Raw genomic sequence first — 16,220 nt, forward strand, 5'->3', positions numbered from 1 at the left:
ACCAACATCCAGAGTAGTTTCTATACTAGAGGAAGAGTACAACACCTCCTGTCTTTGCAGTCTAACTCCGTTGGGTCTGGTTCTACTACTACTTTGGCTCACCACGGTACTTCCAATGCTTGTCTTGCCACTCAAGATCCTTGGGTCATTGACTCAAGTGCTACTAATCATATGACAGGTACCTCAAGCTTACTCTCTAACCTTGAGCACTCTAGTAGTCTTCCCAATGTTACATTGGCAAATGGCTCAGCCACCATAGTTTCTGGTTTGGGCACTGCTAATCTCAGTCCTAATCTTTCTCTCTCTTTTGTCTTATATATTCCTAATTTTCTTTTTAATCTTTTGTCCATTAGTAAGCTTACTAAACTTTTGAATTGTGCTGCCATTTTTTTATCCATTCATTGTATCTTTCAGGATCTTAAGACAAGGAAGATTATTGGTGGAGGGCATGAAGCTGGTGGACTTTATTTACCTGGATTGGCGTGGTTCTTCCAGTTTAGTGGCTTCTCATTTGTCTATCTTGCCTCTTCAACATCATTGTAGCCTTGGTCATCCATCTCTCCAAAATTTGAAGTCTTGTTAGTCCCATCATATCGTCAAATTGAGTCTTTACAATGTGAAGCATGTCAATTAGGTAAACACCATAGGGTTCAAATAAACACTCCCTCAAATTGAGTCCTTACAATTTGAAGCATGTCAATTAGGTAAACATCATAGGGTTCCAATAAGCACCATTTTTAGTCCCATCGTGTTAGTAGTGCTTTTCATTTAGTTCATTCTAATATTTGGGTTCCAATAAACACTCCCTAATTGTTGGGATTTAGATATTTGAAAAGTTTTTTTTTTTTTTTTTGAGAAATAATTACATCACGCTACTAACCTCGCAGCTCAAACCCTTTCCTCTCTAGATCCCAAGCACTTTGAGCATGAGGAGGTGCCAATTCAGAGTAGAAGATACTAAATTTGATCCTTGTCTCCTCCACTCTACTTCCCATTTAAATTCTCACATGTCAGGCCTCACCTATTAAAAATGTAGTTTCGGCTCACACGTGAGGGAGGTGTTAGAAGTCAGTAGTTAAATTATTAAATTTATCATATCCTAGTAGTTTAATTTTTTGGGACAATCGGTAATTTAACAAAAATGATATAGTCATGTGCAATTCTCATAAAAGTCACAATTAGCATATGATTCTAGTTGAAAGTTCTACAAGGATTGGAAAGGTAAAAAACATACACTGAATCTGTGAATTTCCACCCTATAATTTACTTAAAATATCTGCCCAAAAGCTGAGGGCAAGAGAAGGATTTAAAGGTATTGAAAAGACTCACTGGCTTGCAGGACGCTGATGATCAAGCTCGTTGTAAGGATCAATTACAAGTCCACGCACCCCATGCCTCAAAACTGCTGCTTTTGCAAGATCAAGAACCCATTTAATACTTGGAAGGGAATCATCCTCACACCTATAGAGCTCACAAAGAAAACCAACACAAAAATCTCATAAGCAATAAAATAACAGCATATGATTCACCTAAAGGCAAGCCATATGATGAAACATTAGCATACTAAAGCATCAAACATCAAAAAGTTTTGCTCAAGGACTTTTGAAGTATTCAATATGATTACACTTACAATATTCGCTGCGTTGTGTGATCATTCGATTATGCAAGTTTATCAATGCAAACGAAGATCTGTAAGACATTCTTTTAAGTGATTCAGAGACTGATTAAGAATGTTTTATAATTTGTAGCACCAAGATAGTCACGTAGAGAATCCTCAAAAGACCAACCCAGTCAAAAGTAGCATGTTATATTTTTTAATCTCTGTTTTTTCTCCCTTGCCAAGTCATTCTGTCGGCCAATCTCCATTTCATTTTGATAAGAAAACATTTTTCTTGGTTTAGAGATGCATTTAATTTTGAAACACCATATATCATGATTGTTAGTATAACCTTTCCATGCAAAATCAGCTTTCAAGCAGACAGATCACCTTCATATCAATACTGTAATGACGAACTGATAATGAATATTTGGAAGGGCGTGTCTTGCTAATCTACGACTGAAAATGAGGCCAAGCACAATAGAAATATTGACTGTGAAAATCAGGTCAATCAAGTCTAGACTAAAACTGGTTGAAGTGCAGTCTCCCACTGCATAATTAATCATAATAACATATAATTACGGGTTACCTTCCCCTACAGCCTTAACAGTGGTCTTGAACACTTTAGTTACCTTATGAGATGAAATGTATCACTCAACCATTTCTTCCCTTGCTGCAACTCCTCCACAGTCATACGCTCAGCAGATCCACCATAACTATGGTTAGCCAAGAGAGCAAGTAAACAAAGTCATCAATCATTAGATTCATTACATGCCAAATAAATATATATGACTAAAAATACTCAAATATTGATAAACTAGTTATTTCCAACAATCATTTGTTCTATAAATGGGAGGATAGAAAATAGAGTTTGTATAAATTTACACATATGTCCTTATTTAAAATGATACCCAATTAAAAAACAAAGGCAAACAACCAACCAAAAAAATAAATCACCCAAGTTTATTAAGAAATAAAATTCATGCCTAGTTAAAAAAAAAAAACGAAAAAAGAAAAAGAAAAAAGAACATCTAAAAAAGGGGGCAGCGTATGGTGTATGTGTATCACGCTAATCATGCAGTTAAACCAAAAAAAAAGAGGCAGGCAGCACATTTACGCCCAGTTAGAAAAAAAAATTAAAAATGAAATGTAGGCAATTTTGTCCAAATATTTTTGGACACTTTTCTCTCCTATTTTCTCCCCAATTTGGGAAGATTGTGTTTTCATGGGGTAGGAGAGAAAACTTGTGGGCCCCACCAAAATATCTCCCATTTTCCACCCTCAACCAAATAACCACAAACACCATTTTCTCCCCTCTTTTCTCTCCTTCATTTTCTATCCTCCCTATAATCACTCCAACCAAACGAAGCCTAAATATTTATTATCAAGAGATACAAGATGTAAAGTACAAGCCAGTTAGTAATTTTTACTAACAGAGACCTAAGTCAGTAAGTCTAAAGAACATATGAGCATGGAATGTCACATATCATTGACATTGAGCCTCCACTACAACCAGGAGAAAGACAAAAAAGCAAGGGCAAATTACGTTTTAAGCCCCATAATTTAGATGTGATTTTAAATTAAACCCACTTTCAAAAGTTTCAAATGAAGACCCACACTTTCAAAAATGTTTCAATTCAAATCAAAAACCCATCACATGTTAAGCCATTAATGGGAAAGACTTAAACAAAATGACACCATGTGACTTGAAGTGAAATATTGTTCATACATAATAGGCATGTGTTGAAATAACCATATGGCGTAATTTTGTTTAAGTACTTTCCATCAATGACATCGCCCTATAAGATTCCCACATACTTCCTGTGAATCCCACATCCTTGACTAACTGCAAGAGCCACACAGAAAAAAGAAAAATGTTCTTGTTCTTTTTTGCTTATCTTGATTGGGAAGGTGATAGGTTCACATGCAATATATATATTTGTAATGGGAATCTTACTAGAATTAGTACAGAAATTGATTTTACAAGGCTTTTCCTAATAGAGAAATACAGAATGCTTTTAACTCAAACTCACCTTGCATCAAAGAAAGGCTTCTTTATGTGTTTCTCCAAAAGTTTCCTTGCATGCTCCCGAACCTATAGATCAGAAAATGGAGATGGTTTGAGATTAAGGATAGAAAGATTACCAAAGTGCAACAGTGGGACATGTACAACAGTTATATATATAAAAATTAGTCAATTAATTAATGCCTCAATAGTTTATTTATGTGGCCATCTCAAAGGAAAACCACAGGGTCACAATTAAAAAAAAGGTTTTGTTTTATGAGTACTGCTCCCAGAGATCGAGGCATAGCCAAGAAGCTCTGTCACAGGAAATAGGAGCAGTAGAAAGACAGTCACTGAGTCACAATGATCTAGATTTACTTAGTATAATCTTTATTTCTTCAAGTATGTATGATTCTTGCACATTCAACATATTTAAAACTATAGAATAGCATAACAGATGAACTTGAATAAGTGACTGTCATAATGCATTATGTGCTTATGATACCACAAAGAAGGGGACCGGGGGGGAGACAGCACAAATTGATCACAAACAATGTCTATGTCAATGGTAGCTTCAATCAAAAAAATAAAAAACCATGCATCAATCAGCATCTCAAGACATTTCAGGCATCTGGACGACATCTCCCTTCAGAAAAAACTTTAATTAATGCCAGCAAAAAAAAAAAAGAGGGGACTGGGGATGTTTAACACCTTGTATCTGTTGGCTTGAGAGAATTTCCTAGAGTAATAAATCGAAGGCACCATACCAAAAGAAAAAAAAAAATACAGAAAAATACAGTGAAGAAATGTGATGTCATTTTGCTTAAGTAACCAGGATGTGAGGGTAGTATAGGCTACTATTAGTTGTTACAGAGTATAAACGCAGAATTCCATTACCAATAACAGTGCATAAGCTCAGTTATCTCTGATTTCTTGACAAGCTATTCTTCTCTAAGCCCTATCTCTCACTCTTTCTTCTTGAATCAGAAAGTTTAAAGCATCATCAAATTCTTTCAAATATTTTAGATGATAAATTCAACAAGATGTATAACGAGTTCAAACATTTCCTTCTGACCGTCTATGTCATACTGTCTCTACAAGTCATTGAGTAAAACCCCAGCTGAGAACAGTTTCCACTTCCCACAGATTGATAGACCATAAACCAAGATCACAAGAGACCATATAGTAAACAAGTATGAAGTCAAATTTGACCATGAATTGGCTTACCCTGTTCTCCATAGAGCAAAGTGCAAATTTCCAACCAGCAGTCTCATTAAGATTGCACAAGAGAGCATCAATCCACTCACTCTTGCCTGAATTGGGAACCCCAGTTACTATAGTCAACTCTCCTGGCACCACCTGATTAAAATATTCAAATTTAGAACAAGAACAGACCACTCACTAACACAAACAGTCATGCATTTCTCCCAGTTGTTTGTACTGATCTATAAATAAAATACAAGGGAACAACTCCCTTGATAGACATAAAATGATGAGCAATGACACTTGTTCCAAAGCTGAAATACTTGGTATGTTCTAATTTACTCATCTAACTGATCATCAATCAAATAAATCTTACCAATATTCTTCATCATCAGACAAGAAGAAAAGTAATAGAGAATTAGAACAATAGACCTATTTCTTCATATGTTATTACCATACAATCTGTATATTGAAAATCATAATCCAGACACTATAACACTAACCCTTCCAAACCCTACCTATAGAAAATCATTAACCATTTATACTGTAAAATCTATATTTTCAAAATCATTATCCAGACCCTATAACACTAATTTTTTTGAAACCTTAACAATAAAAAATCACTAGACCAACCAAAGTTTAGAAACTTGTGCCAGACTAGGGGTTTAGAAACATAGAACTGGCACTCTAAGGTTGCACAAGACCGGTTCAGTTTACACACAAACTACTACAAATAAAAGTATGACACATATATTTCACTTACTCTTCAATTTAACAAATTTAAGTAATTATATAAATCAAATCCACGTTTATTTTACTTAATTTCAATTGTAGGATGACATTCTATTTCTTCTGTTTTCAATTTGATGGATGCTTGTAATACAAGTACTTGATTGTTCAGTCCCCAGGTGTATACTTCCTGTATACTTGGGTGACTCTTTTTATAGCTTGACTAAAATTAACATTACTGATCAAAAATTTCAACTAATTTCCCAGCTATAAAATGTGACCACTGGATTGCTGAATATCAAGAATACCACCAGCTACAATGAACTAGGCCATTTTTGGACAAGATTACCAGTTCATGAACAGACAATAAAAAATTTATGGTCTAATTCAGATACACATGGCACAATATATACCATTGGTAGCAACTACATAGACAAAAGCAAATTTTAAAGAAAGCTAAATAAACAGAATCTTGCAAAAGATAAAATTCAAGCACGGGGGTCGCAAGACTAAAAAAAAGAGGAAAAGCATAACACAACTACACCACCTAAGAATTCTTGGAATCATGAACAAACTTGGGAGAAAATTCTCAATTCAATATTCTTCATCAAATTCAATATACCAATAATGTTTCCTTTGGGGCCCATAAATAGGGTCCCAAATTCAGATCATAATTAAAATAGCAATAAAATTCCTTCAGGACTCAAAATAAGATAAAATCCAAATCAATCCAAATCCCATAATCTAGACCAATGGAATCAAGTAACATTAATATGACGTCTGCATCAAATCTGTCAAAGTCGGAGAGACTTGACCCCTAGGTATAGCTCTAGGCAGTACTCTAGCAGGTCAGGGTCTAGACTCTTGCTGTTGCAATTCACTTCTAGCAATCTACGTGCAAAAAGAACTTGTTGCCCCTTTCAGTGTACTAGGTGGCGCTGAAATTTGTTGCTCCTTCCAACGTACTAGGTAATGCTGAACTCCTAAGCTCTTAATGTGTCAGTAGAGGTTAGGGTTTTCAACCGGGTCATCAGAAGGCTCTTTAAAAGGGGCATCTAGAATGATTGTTGGACCTTTATAAGATGAAGTATCAATGAAATATGTGTTTAGTCTGACTTAATTAAACACATTGAACAGCCTAAAAGAAAATCGCTCGGGCCCAATATGCATTGACTTTGGAATAAGATCAATAGGTTTCCTAGGTTTGTAATCAAGCAATTCAAATGCACATGCCTATGAATATATTGACAGAACTATAGAATGTACACTGGAATGCAGGGAGAATGGGTTCTTTGTCTGATGCCTTTTTAAACTCTTTTAAGCTTATGGTGTTAGGTCATCTTCTTTTACCACCTATTTAGGTTGTGCTAACGCACATTTAACTTCCCTCACCTTAGATATCTCCACTTCTTTACACATCTCATTCTTCATGTTCACTATTACCCATTCATCAAAGTTTCTAGGTTTTGTAGGGTTAACTGATTTGGATAGTCTAAACTGTGTCCTAAACCTGGATCCCTAAATGGGCTTGATACTTGATAGTTTTTATTAGGAGGTAGCATGCCCTCAACATCAAAGTTATCACCTCATGTGTGGGAAGTTCGACATGATCTACCATAGATCATCCCATTGAAAGAAGCTGCTACTTTATGTAATTGGTCATTAATCCTAACAATTTCTAAGGATTTGTTCTATGTAGAGGGGAAGAGGAGAAATCACAAATGGGCTGTGTTATTTCTGACATGGATAACGATTGGAACTGGCTCAGGGTGTAGGCCTATGCTATTCTAAGAACAAACCTGGTTGAGAGCTGCTAAGGTTGCTATCTAGTGGACCTAGACTAAAGGGCCACAGGCAATCCTTTTAACTTTTAATGTGGCCTATTTGCTAGGCTTGGGGTTATCCCATTGTGTCTCATGTAAACTATTTGGAGACAGTAGAACCATCATAACTTTGAGGGGGAGGAAAATTCCATGTTAAAACTGAAGCAGGTTTTGTTATTTTCATTTTATATTGGATGACCGCAATGAGTGGTATTTCCTTCTCTTCCCTTGTAGAGTTCTTAGATTTATGTACTTTTTGTTGATAATCCAGCCTTCCTTAGTACATTGCCTATGTCCACAGAGGTTGGCCTGTATACTTTTCCTAGATTTTTAATAAAATACTTCATTGCCGATTAAAAACAAAATGTGGCCTGTTGCTTTAAGAGCTTGTCCCTTTTTTCTTGGAAGATTAAAATCACATTACATGGGCAACACTACAACCAACATGTCAAGACCTAGTTGACCAAGCGGTGTATCGTGCAATGGGAGTCAATTCGTGGACACAATTGAGGCAGTGGCCAAAGCTAATCTGAAGACAATCCTGGATGCCGTCACAACAGGTCTCAAATGAACTAGCAACCTATGGGTTGCTAGGCTTGGTCACTAAATGGCACTACCAAGTTCATATTGTCGACACACTACCGGCATTAAACAATTGGAATCAGGGATTGGGGTACTCTGGTTTAATGACACATTTGGGGGGTCGTGGTGCTCAATGTCAAATTTGGGGACAAAGAGTGAGTCAACGACAAGATGCCTCTGGTGAAGCTGTGGTAGCAAGGCAATCAATGTTGTTGTCATAAGATCAAGGACACGACAAACTGATGTCCTGTCAAATGTCGTTTCAAGTTTGAGTTGACGATCATGTGTGACCTAGGCTTGATCTTTGAGTGATGTCAGTGGGACATAGGAACTATGTTCATTTGAATTGTCAGTGATTGGGCTTTCATATGAGTATGGCTGCTTTGATGCTAGATCAATGTTGGTAAAAGCATCAAGTGCGCAAGCCTCTTGGAGCCTAGGCGCAAAGCACAAGAGCGCGCCTTAAGCGCCCATTTTTCAAATTAAATATATAATAATTTCTAATAAAAAGATACATAACATATAATTAACCAAAATTTTTAATAAACTCAAATTGTAATGTATTTTGCTAAGAAGCCAAAATGGATAGTGCATATGGACAATTTCCTAAAAAATTTATATAGTAAAATTGAAAATAAAAATAAAAATTAATGGACAACAATATGATAATAATCTACTTAGAAATTTTAAACATAACATTTTGTATAATTCTCTTGTACTTTATAAAAATACATGACCAGGATAACTATGATCAAATGAAGTATATGGTTCAATGAAAACAAATCCAAAAGGCAAAGATCAAAAACCACAAGAATAGTGTAAATTATCCTTGTTCATGTATTTCGATATGTAAACAAAAAATTGTTGGTGTAATACAACACTTTAAGAACAATGTTTAATTAATCAATGTCCACGTCAATTCCTTCAAGATCAAGCAAGCAATTAAAATTAATGACTCATTTTTTTAGCCAAAAAAAAAAAGCACACCTAAGCATGCATTTTGCTTCTTCAAAAATTTCCATCTAAAGCATGCCTGAGGAACGCTTGAGCTTTGCTCGACCAAGTGAGGCACTCAGACCTTGGGCTTTGAACTTTGAGCTTTAAATGCGCTTTTAACAACATTGTGCTAGATGGGGTAGCAACATGTAAGAATTGAAGGTGAAAGCGAACATGGCGACTTCCAAGGGTCTGTGGCAATGGTGATGAGGGAGATATCCTGGCTATGTTTCATGATATTAGCTTGGGTAGCTTTATTTTATTTTATTTTAATTTTGGTGTATTCTTTTTACGTCTTTGTGAGGGTGGTAGTGCAGTTTTGTGTGGAGATGGGGAACTTGACAGATTGAACTGGGGTTGGGGTATTGTTTGTGGCTTCTGATGGTTTAGTTGGTTTAGCAATGGAGTTTGGCAGATTGTGAGTGGGGTTTGTGATGAGGGGCTTTCTGTGGAGTGGTTTTATGCCGGAAAATGTATTGGAGGCTTAGATCTGGTGATCGATTTGTGGGATTTGAGGGTTTTGGTTGTTGCTCTCAGATAGGGGAGTTGATGGAGTTAGGTAGCAGTTGGTTTCCGGTATAGGCAACAGTGACAGATCGATGTTTGCTCTAATACCAAGTTGAGGCAGCACAAGGATTGCAAGGTAATAAAAAAGGGAAAACATAACCACCCTAGGCTTAACCATATAGGATGGCTTGGAATCATTGCTAGTGAGTAATATCTCATTTCAATATTCATCATGAAATTCAACATTACTTAATGTTTCCTTCAAGACCTATAAATAGGGTCCCAAATTACATCAAATAAGGAAGAAAAATCAAATCATATTTAAAATAGAAATTAAATCCCTTAAACTCCTCCAAATCAAATAAATTTCAAACTAATTCACATCCTATAATCTAGATCAATGGCCTCAATCAGCATTCATTGTTCTTAACATTGATTGAGGTTAATAAGGGTTGAGAGTTGAGACTAATTCTTAATACTATTTGATGTTAATAACGGTTGAGAGTTGAAACTAATAGGATTTAATTCACTTTTCTTTTGCACTTTATCATTTTAATGTAATCAATTACAAGTTATTTCCTTGTTAGATTAGATTTATTTCATTTTCTTCCATGATCTAATTTGGAAATCCTATTTAAAGACCCCAAAAAGTAGTATTGTAGACATTGCAGATGGTTGATTATGGATCAATGAAACTTGGATTGGAAATTTCTTTTAGTGCTTGGTGGTGATTCCAAGTTAAGCCTAGGTGGTGATTCTTGGGCTCCTATCTTTATCTCATACTTGATGGTGACTCTAAGCATCCCTAAACTGTGATTACTAGGTTCTACACTTCTATTTTCATAGCTTGGTGAGCAAACCCTAAGTGGTGATTCCTAGGACCTTTCTGTTCTTTTTTCCCTCAAACACCAAGTCACCTTTTGAGAGTTCATTCTGTTGCATCACTATGTGAAGAACCCAGACATAACAACAACTCTGTAAGCCTTTTAAGTTGTAAATCAGTAGGAATCATGACATTAAATTGTAAGAACTAGTGACAATGTGTCAACAAAAGACCTTAAATCGGAGTATTTTAACAAATCATACCAAGAAATAAAGTTATATAAGTCAACAACACCTGATTGCTTCGGAATTATGGTCTATGGTGTTTGGGTTGTTCGGAGTGTATTGGGTCATGCTGAAATCTGTTATTGATTTGCTTCTTGCTTGGCAAGGGCGCTTTGGAAAGCATAGAAACGATATTATTTGGAAAGCCGGTCCGCATTGTGTTATGTGGTGTATTTGGAGGGAGAGGAGTGCTTGAAGTTTTTAAGACATCAAAAGAAACATACCAGATTTAAAAAATGTTAGTTTTAAGAACTCTGTTGGATTGGATGTCCACTAGGGGATGTATTTCCTTATCTCTATTTGTGATTTGACAAATTTTTGTAATTTGAGGCTTTGATTGTATTGTTCTCACTTGTGTACATCCTGTATACTTTGGGTGACTCCTTTCTTTGGGGTTTTAATAAAATCTTATTACTTATATATATAAGTCAACACCACCTCAAATTACTGACATAAGTACATCCTGTATACTTTGGGTGACTCCTTTCTTTGGGGCTTTAATAAAATCTTATTACTTATATATATATATATATATATATATATATATATATATATATATATATATATATAAGTCAACACCTCCTCAAATTACTGACAGACATAACGTATTAAAAATGAAGGTTTTTACTTACATTATAGAACTCATTTAAAGCCCTCCACCCAGTTGGGAGACCAAACTCATATCCATAAGTACGATTATAATACGCATCAATTTCTTCAAAGTAGTTTTTAAAGTTGAACAATCCACGTATGGGGAATAATTCTGCGTTGTCAATTACTTCCTTCAGTACATCAGCGCCAAGAAACATAAGAACCTGTGAGAAAATTACAAGAGATAAGAATTAATTCAATGATTTGAGCAAATAAACCTAGACACTTAACTGGCTATTCGGAATAAAATTTCTGTGAATGCAACCACAAATCACACAACATGATGCATAGGCAACGGTTATTGTGTTTGTGTGCAAATATTAATTGCTCATCAACTTGGTAAACAATATTGCAGTTTACGCATGGAAAAACAGATTTGACAACCAGACAAACCACGGAAACATGTTATCACCTTTTATTGTCAGATATGCCACAACATGCAGCATGAGAAACTTGCTGGTTTTTGGATTTTTTTTTTTTTTTTTTTGGGGTAGGTAAGTAAGAATTTTATTGCAAACTAAGAATATGTACAAGTACATGAGAAGTGTACAGGTGTATTAATGGCAAAAAGTCAACTAAAAGAGCAACAATCTAGAAACTTGAGTGAAGTAGAGACAGGATGGCCACTTAGCAGAGTCAACCAATCATACAAAGTGCATAAGCAAAAATTAACTTAAGCTCTAACATAGTTTGTTCAACTTTTTCAAACATCGACTTATTCTGTCTTTCTAGATATTTTACATTAAGCACAAAGGAAGTGCAACCCAAATAACAACATTTCGATGTCTAGCAAATCACCCCTTTGAACAAGCCAACATATCAACTACCCTTCTAAGCATGAATCACTGCAACCCAAAAAGGCATAACACAAATCCATAACTCTCTGTCCATAGCACATTGTAAAAGCAAGCAGTCCAGTAATTTCCCATCTTTCTAACACACGCAACACCATTCCACAACGACAATATTTCCTCTACCCTAATTTGCTAAAGTCAAAATTTTCCTTAAGGTCGTGGTCCAAGAAAAAATAATAATAATAATTAAATTTAAAATAAAACAAACAAACAAACAACTAGTGAGAACCTTGACCCTCCAAATACCTTTCCAAGGTAACAAGTGCATACCACCTGCATAAAGCTCTCTATAATAAGATTTTTCCTCAAACAAATTGCTCATTGTTGGTTGCCAACGAATATGATCTTCAGCATCTCTGTTAATTTTAAACAGAGTAATACGATTGAGGAACTTTGTTAAAATACCCATCTCCCAGTCCTGGAAATCTCTAATGTGAGTTACATTTTCAATGAAGATTACCATCATTCGTACACATATAATCTGCCAAAACAGCCTCTTTATTCTGAGCCATCCTATATAAAACTAGGAAGGTATCTTTCAACTTCCATTCCCACACCAACCGTCATGGTAAAAGTGAATATTCAGACCATTACCAACCTCAAAAAATGAATTTAGAAAACTTACCCTAACCCCATCGACATGCTTCCAAAAACAAATACCAAAAGGGCTCCTGCTTGCCATGGAACACTACTCTGCTATAGTGGTTCACAAAATTTTTTCCACGAACAAGATTAGATTTAAATTCATCTCCCCAACCACCCTATGGAAAATCTCTTTGCAACTTCTCAATCCGTTTAGCAACAAAAGTAGGGACACGAACCCAGAGGCAAATAAGTAGGCAGGCTAGACAGGGTACTCTTTATTAAAGTGAGCCTAGTGCCTCTTGACAGGTACATCTTCTTCCACCATGCCAACCTTTGCTCCATCTTCTGCAATATTGGGTTCATGACCTCCCCAGATTTAAATCAAGAACCCAGAGGCAACCCCAGACTGGAATTTGAGCCAAAGCTGCCACCTCGGGAACTGTACCAACTGGCATCAATTCAGATTTTCCAAATTTTAATACTAACCCAAAAATTGCCTCAAAACATAATAGCACGCACTTTAAATTGTGGATTTGCTCAGGATCGCTATCACAGAAAATCAAAGCATCATCACAAACAAAAGATGAGATACCATAAGCTGACTAGAAGAGCTACTACCCACCTAAACCAGATAAATACTAGGGTTTGCTTTTTTCTAATAAATTTTTTCGTTACTTATCAAAACAAAAACCAGATAAATACTGCCCCTCCACTGCTCTATCCAGCAGTTTGCTTAGCACCTCCATCACCATCACTTTTTTTTTTTTTTTTTGAAAATCACCATTATGAATAATAATGGTAACAAAGGATCACCTTGACATAAGCCCTGGAACTATTAAAGAACCCACTAGAACTACCATTCCAAAATTGAAAATCTTACTATGGATATACAGAACCGTATCCAGCTTTTCCATTTCTCCCCAAACCCACATATGCTCAACAAATGGATCAAAAAGCTCCAGTTCACATGGTCATAGGCTTTCTCCAAATCTAGTTTGCATAAGGCTCCTAGCAAACTCGATTTCACTCTACTATCAAGACACCCTTTCACAATTAGAACTGAATCAAGGCTTTGCCTACCTTTAATGAATGCATTTTGAAAATCAGAGAGTAGCTTCCCAAAAGCTGCCTTCAATCTATTAGCCAACACCTGGGCCAGAGTCATGTAAACACTACCAATTAGACTGATAGGTCTAAACTCCTTCACATCTACGGCCCCTATCTTCTTTGGGATGCATGCAACAAAAGTAGCATTAAGGCTTCTCTTAAAATGTTCAAAAAAGTCCCTAGGAAAGCGCATTACATCATCTCTCACAATCTCCCGACAAAATTGAAAGAAAGCAATGGAAAAGCTGTCAAGAACTAGCACTTTCAGAAAATTCTCTCAAACTAATTAACTCAAATCTTATTTTAGTAAGCATAGCTGAGTTTTTTATATATCAATGCATTTATTTATATATAATGTCCATACTCATCATGTGTAATACATGCATCACAATTATTTTCAAATGTTGTTCTGTCTATCATCAAGGCAACTTATAATGATCTAAAGATAAAATTCAAAACATAAGATTAAATGAATTTCCATCACTAGTGATGTACATAAATGCAGATTATTACTGACCTCATTCGCATCTTTGCAATGGTCCACTTTATTTTTCTTTGGCCATTTGACTCGCCAGCATCTGCATCCGCACAGAGAACAAAAGGTTAACTTCATAAGCCTTCAAAGTTTGTTTTGGATTGGGAGACAATCATGTAAACCTTTCCCTTCCAAGGCGGCGTGCAAGCTCTTCAGCTAAAGCTTGACCGGCTGTATCCCCATCGGTGGCAAGTACAATGCGTGATGCCTATGAATATCAATAAAGTATAAGAGCCAAAGAAGTCTACAATTACAAGTTCTAATTAAAAGCAGCAGAAATATATCAACCAACCTTCTGTAAATACTCTTTGCAGTTCCACAGATATTGATACTTAATGTCCTAATTCACAAAATAGAAAGAGCATCAGATAAAAATTTAAAAAGGGCCTGATATTACAACCATCAATGACAGTAGTGCAACACTGCTTGTTAATATAAATTTAGTATATCTTCCCATGTGAGTGAAGCTTAATTTATACTTCTCGTTCATAATTGAACACAAGCAGCAAAAGTGAAACTTAAGGTACTGGAAATAAAACTAATAAAAATATGTACATGTCAAAGTCTATGTTTGAATCAAACAAGTAAGATATATCCTTCCATGTGTGTGAAGATTACTTTATACATGTTATGAGTATGTTTGTCATAAGGGTACTATTGTAATAATTTGATATTAGTGTGATTACCCTCATAAAAATACTATTAATGTGTGTTAGGCTAAATTATTTAACACTAAACACATCCTGAGAACCTAGTATCATAGCAATAAAAACCATAACTGCCGCCAGTGTCTGCATTCCACCATCAACTCTGGCATGAATCCTCTTCAATGACCACATCAACTAGACCCTTCAACTTTAATAACCTAACTTTAACCCATAAACCTGAGTCTTAGCCCTCAATCTGCACTAGCAACAAGCCCGATCATCATCCCTGACCGCTGATTGTGTCATCAGACCTAGGTGACATCATTCTCAGCTCAACTCCGTAGTCAAGTTTCCATGTGATTGCACCTACACCAAGTGCATTGTGACCTGTACTGACCAAATGGAATCTTTGTAGGCCTCTGGAATCTCATTGGATATCCACTTAGCAACAATGATCTGCTCCTTTAAGATCGACTTTAAAATCAAAAACTCTTGGCTAGAATTGGTACACAACTAACCCAACTGTTGTTGGCCCGATCCATTCTAGAATATATTTTTGAGGAATTATTGGACTAGTATACCATTTGAATTAGTTACCGGACTATAAACTTATGTGCCGTTTGATACGGGGTAATGTTTTAGGATTCCCAGGAATGTTTAAAGATTCCCATGTTTGGTTGCAAATCACACCAAGGAATTAGATGCCAGGGGAATTTGGATTCCTCCTTTAAATCCCTCTCAGTAGGAATGTGGATTCTCTTTAAAACAAGTGGGTATCCAGATTCCCAAGCTTAAAGGAAATTGTATTTTTTATAAATTGACAATTTTAACCATTTTTCCTTATAATTAAGATAAAATATAAAGCAAATCATCAATATCTTTTCCTTTGTCTTTATCTTTTCTCACCAAAAAAAACATAAATAGGATAGACAACTTTGTTGATATATTCTTTAACAAAGTTCTATTGAAATTTCACGAGTGGAAAAAAAAAAATTTGAAGGGGACCCTCCATTATTGCTAGGTATTCACTTTTGCTATTGTATGTGTGTTGCTCAACAAATTATTAACAGTTTATATTTTGTTTTTCATTATTTATTTAGAGGAATATTTTTTTTAAAGGATTTGATAGTTTACATTCAAATCTAAGGATAGAATGGGAAAAATAAATAATTCATTTAAGATTCTTGGAAATAAACCAAACATTATCATCTCACATGCTTAGGAATCTTAAGAAATTCCCAATATAACCGAACATAGGAATAGCTACATTCCTAGGCATCCAAATTGTAAGG

General features: G+C 35.5%; 1 protein-coding gene across 2 annotated transcripts in view; it reads right to left on the bottom strand.

The window, feature by feature from the left end:
- Positions 1-16,220, bottom strand: part of LOC142629646 (twinkle homolog protein, chloroplastic/mitochondrial) — a 35,784-nt gene that overhangs the window by 6,217 nt on the left and 13,347 nt on the right. For both annotated transcript variants that reach the window (XM_075803669.1, XM_075803670.1), the window contains exons 11-18: positions 14,574-14,621; positions 14,404-14,489; positions 14,264-14,324; positions 11,182-11,364; positions 4,830-4,961; positions 3,631-3,692; positions 2,230-2,313; positions 1,330-1,461 (exon numbers count right to left, since the gene is read on the bottom strand). In XM_075803669.1, coding sequence (XP_075659784.1) covers positions 1,330-1,461; positions 2,230-2,313; positions 3,631-3,692; positions 4,830-4,961; positions 11,182-11,364; positions 14,264-14,324; positions 14,404-14,489; positions 14,574-14,621 — 788 coding nt within the window. The remainder of the gene's footprint in view (positions 1-1,329; positions 1,462-2,229; positions 2,314-3,630; positions 3,693-4,829; positions 4,962-11,181; positions 11,365-14,263; positions 14,325-14,403; positions 14,490-14,573; positions 14,622-16,220) is intronic.

This window comes from Castanea sativa, chromosome 3 (genome assembly GCF_040712315.1).
Source record: "Castanea sativa cultivar Marrone di Chiusa Pesio chromosome 3, ASM4071231v1".
Lineage (NCBI taxonomy): Eukaryota > Viridiplantae > Streptophyta > Magnoliopsida > Fagales > Fagaceae > Castanea > Castanea sativa.